This window comes from Brassica napus, unplaced genomic scaffold (genome assembly GCF_020379485.1).
Source record: "Brassica napus cultivar Da-Ae unplaced genomic scaffold, Da-Ae ScsIHWf_1197;HRSCAF=1714, whole genome shotgun sequence".
Taxonomy (NCBI): domain Eukaryota; kingdom Viridiplantae; phylum Streptophyta; class Magnoliopsida; order Brassicales; family Brassicaceae; genus Brassica; species Brassica napus.
The window spans coordinates 121086-123862 of record NW_026014618.1 but is presented as its reverse complement, the minus strand read 5'-3'; the positions used below and the strand labels follow the sequence as shown (position 1 = coordinate 123862).

Genomic DNA, 2777 nt, shown 5'->3' with positions numbered 1-2777 from the left:
GTCCACTAAGGCTCTCTCTGCTCTCATTGCTGTGACGAACGTTGCTGAGACGCTAGGCTTGATCCCATAATACGCCAATACTCCTCGATGGTCGTCTTCAAAGAAAACTCTTCCTCTTGCACAGTCCAGCCACGCCCGATGCCTTGACAGCCAATCCATTCCTAAAATAACCTCGAAACCTTCTAAGGGCATGACCACTAGGTTGGCTAAAAAAGGTTGCGTGTAAAAGCACAATCGGCACATCCAACAACACCTTTTCAGCTTTCAAGGTTTCAAGGTTTGGCCTCCAGGGGTTAACACCGAGATATCAATATCACGGGTCACAAGGGTTCCTACAAATCTAGAGGCTACTACTGGGTTCACAAAATTATGGGTGGCTCCCGAATCAAACAAAACAACAGCAGGGGTTCCACCAACCAATAATGATCCTAACAAAGATCAACACACTAGCATTCATCCAGAATGCTAACACAACAAACTACAAACTACTAACTACTCTACACAGAAATAAACACGCAAAAGAGAGTTAGCACCCAAACAAACCTGTCACAGGACCTCTCGACGGTCCCGAAGCACTAGATGGAGTTTCCTCCATCTCCAAGGCATAGACTCTCCCTTCGGATGCAGGACGCCCGGCTGGGTGTTCTCTGGTCGGTCGGTTTGGTTGGGTACGCGCAGACGATCCTCTTCCCTGTCCTGGACGGTTCACAGTACACTCGTTGGCGAAATGACCTTTCTCTCCACAGCTGTAGCAAGTAACCGATGCCTTCCAATCCGTCTTCTCAGCCGTTGAGTTGGTGCATTCACGAGAGTAATGTCCCAACTGACCACAATTGTAGCATGTCACCTGTGCCTTCGGCTTCTTTCCATGTCGTTTGAACTGACCCTTTCTTCCTTTCTTCTGGTTGGTTCGCAACTTATCATCCTTGGACTGACTGCTCTGAGGTTTGGGGTTTGATCCAACGGTTGGTTCACGTTCAGCTGCTACCATCTCCTCCACGTTGACTGCTTTCTCTATTAACTCGAACAAACTCACAAATTTGACGGCTTGTAGACAACTCCCGATCTCTGGCTTAAGACCTCGTAAGAACTTACGAACTAACACCGCTTCATCTCCGTCCTCGTAGTATATGTATCGACTGAGCTTGAGAAATTCTGATTCGTACTCCCTAACACTCCTTTCACCTTGCTCCAATCGAAGAAATGCTTGCTCCATTCTGTCTCTTGCTTCTGGAGGAAAATACTTCCTCTGAAATTCCTACTTGAATGCATCCCAATCCATGTCTTCTACTCCTTGTCTTCGTGTGATACTCTCCCACCAAGACATTGCATCTTTCTCCAAGTAATGCACAGCTACGTCTTTCTTGTACTCGTCTGGACACCTGGTGGTTGAGAAGTTCTTCTCTACACGTCGTAGCCATGTATCTGCTTTAAAGTTATCGGCTTCTCCTTCGAACTTATAGGTACCCATGTTCTTCATCATAAGAACATACTTCAGGAAGTCTGGTTGTCGAGTTTCAGGTTGATTTGCTTCTGGACTTGGGGTAACTTTGTTGGTTAAGACTTTAGACAAAAGGTTATGTACCATAGATAAGGTTGGATCTGCTGGTCTACTTCCTTCTGCTGGAGCTGGTGCAGGTGCTTGCGTAGGTGTAGCCGGCTCTGCTGGTCTTGAGTTGATTCTAATTGATGTAGATCCTTCCGAGTTTGCATGAGATGAATGGGGTCTCTGTGGTCCAACGAATGGTTCTGATTCCACATGCTGAGAATTGGGTGGTGATACTGATAATCGCCACACTACAGGAGATACGTTCTCCTCACTGTGAGAACGTTCAACGCCTTCCATAGGCCTTGGTCCACTGTCGCCAGTCTGGTTTGCTGAATTCGGAGCATCCCAGAAGTTGTGGTAGTTTGCGTACCTCGACCCATCCTGACCCGACGTTCCGAACGACTAGCCTGCTCCTGATCCTTGATTAGACATCTGCACGGTTTCAAGGGTTAATCCTAAAGAAAGAAAAATTCCCAAGGAACTAATCCTAAAACTACTCCCTAAAAACCCTAAGCGGAACGGACCGGTTTCCTAATGTGGCATAAGCGACTCATTTTGACTCGATAAAAACATTTGAAAAATGTTGCGGTTTATGAGCATGATCGGAAACACGCTCTGTTACCACCATTTGTAACACCCCCGGACCGTACCAGGCCGGACTAACCCGGTACGTCCCGGGAGCGCCACAAGTATAGCTCACCGTACCGGTTCGACCAAGAATCAAGAACAAGTCAAGACTCTCGACCAATCCGTTCCAGTTTGCTATGACCTCGATGTCATGGCCTAAGGCTTCACAACCCGTACCACAATCATCGAGTTGTATCGACCCGGACAAGGTCTAATATCATTTAACACACAACTACGAATATAAACATACATTTTATTAATAATAGGTAGAAAGCGTTTTACAAAACATTACAATACAAAATACCAGAGTTTGAGCTCACGGCCTAGTGCCAAAATGAAAAGAAAGTAATTATACATTCCAAAAGATAGTCCGCTTATGCTTATGCCACTTCCAATCTACACCGGCCGCTTCCCGTTCCGCTGCGCCCTAAGCTTCCTACCTACGGGTTACCTGTATAGTAGAAGAGGGGATGAGTAATCGGAAATACTCAGTGAGTTTCAAAAATAAACAACAACGACCCCCTTCAGCCCATGCCTCAAACACAATCAACAATTGGTTAGTAAACAACACAGCAGAAGCAACAAACAAACAAGCAAGCAA

The 2777-nt window shown here is 46.2% G+C and overlaps 1 protein-coding gene across 1 annotated transcript; it reads right to left on the bottom strand.

Annotated features, from left to right (window-relative positions):
* Positions 1-264: 264 nt before the first annotated feature.
* Positions 265-1216, bottom strand: LOC111198976. Its single transcript, XM_022688356.1, has 2 exons — positions 544-1216; positions 265-428 (listed from the first exon to the last, which is right to left on the bottom strand). Exons 1-2 carry the CDS (start codon positions 1214-1216, stop codon positions 265-267), a joined length of 837 nt encoding a protein of 278 aa, XP_022544077.1.
* Positions 1217-2777: the final 1561 nt, after the last annotated feature.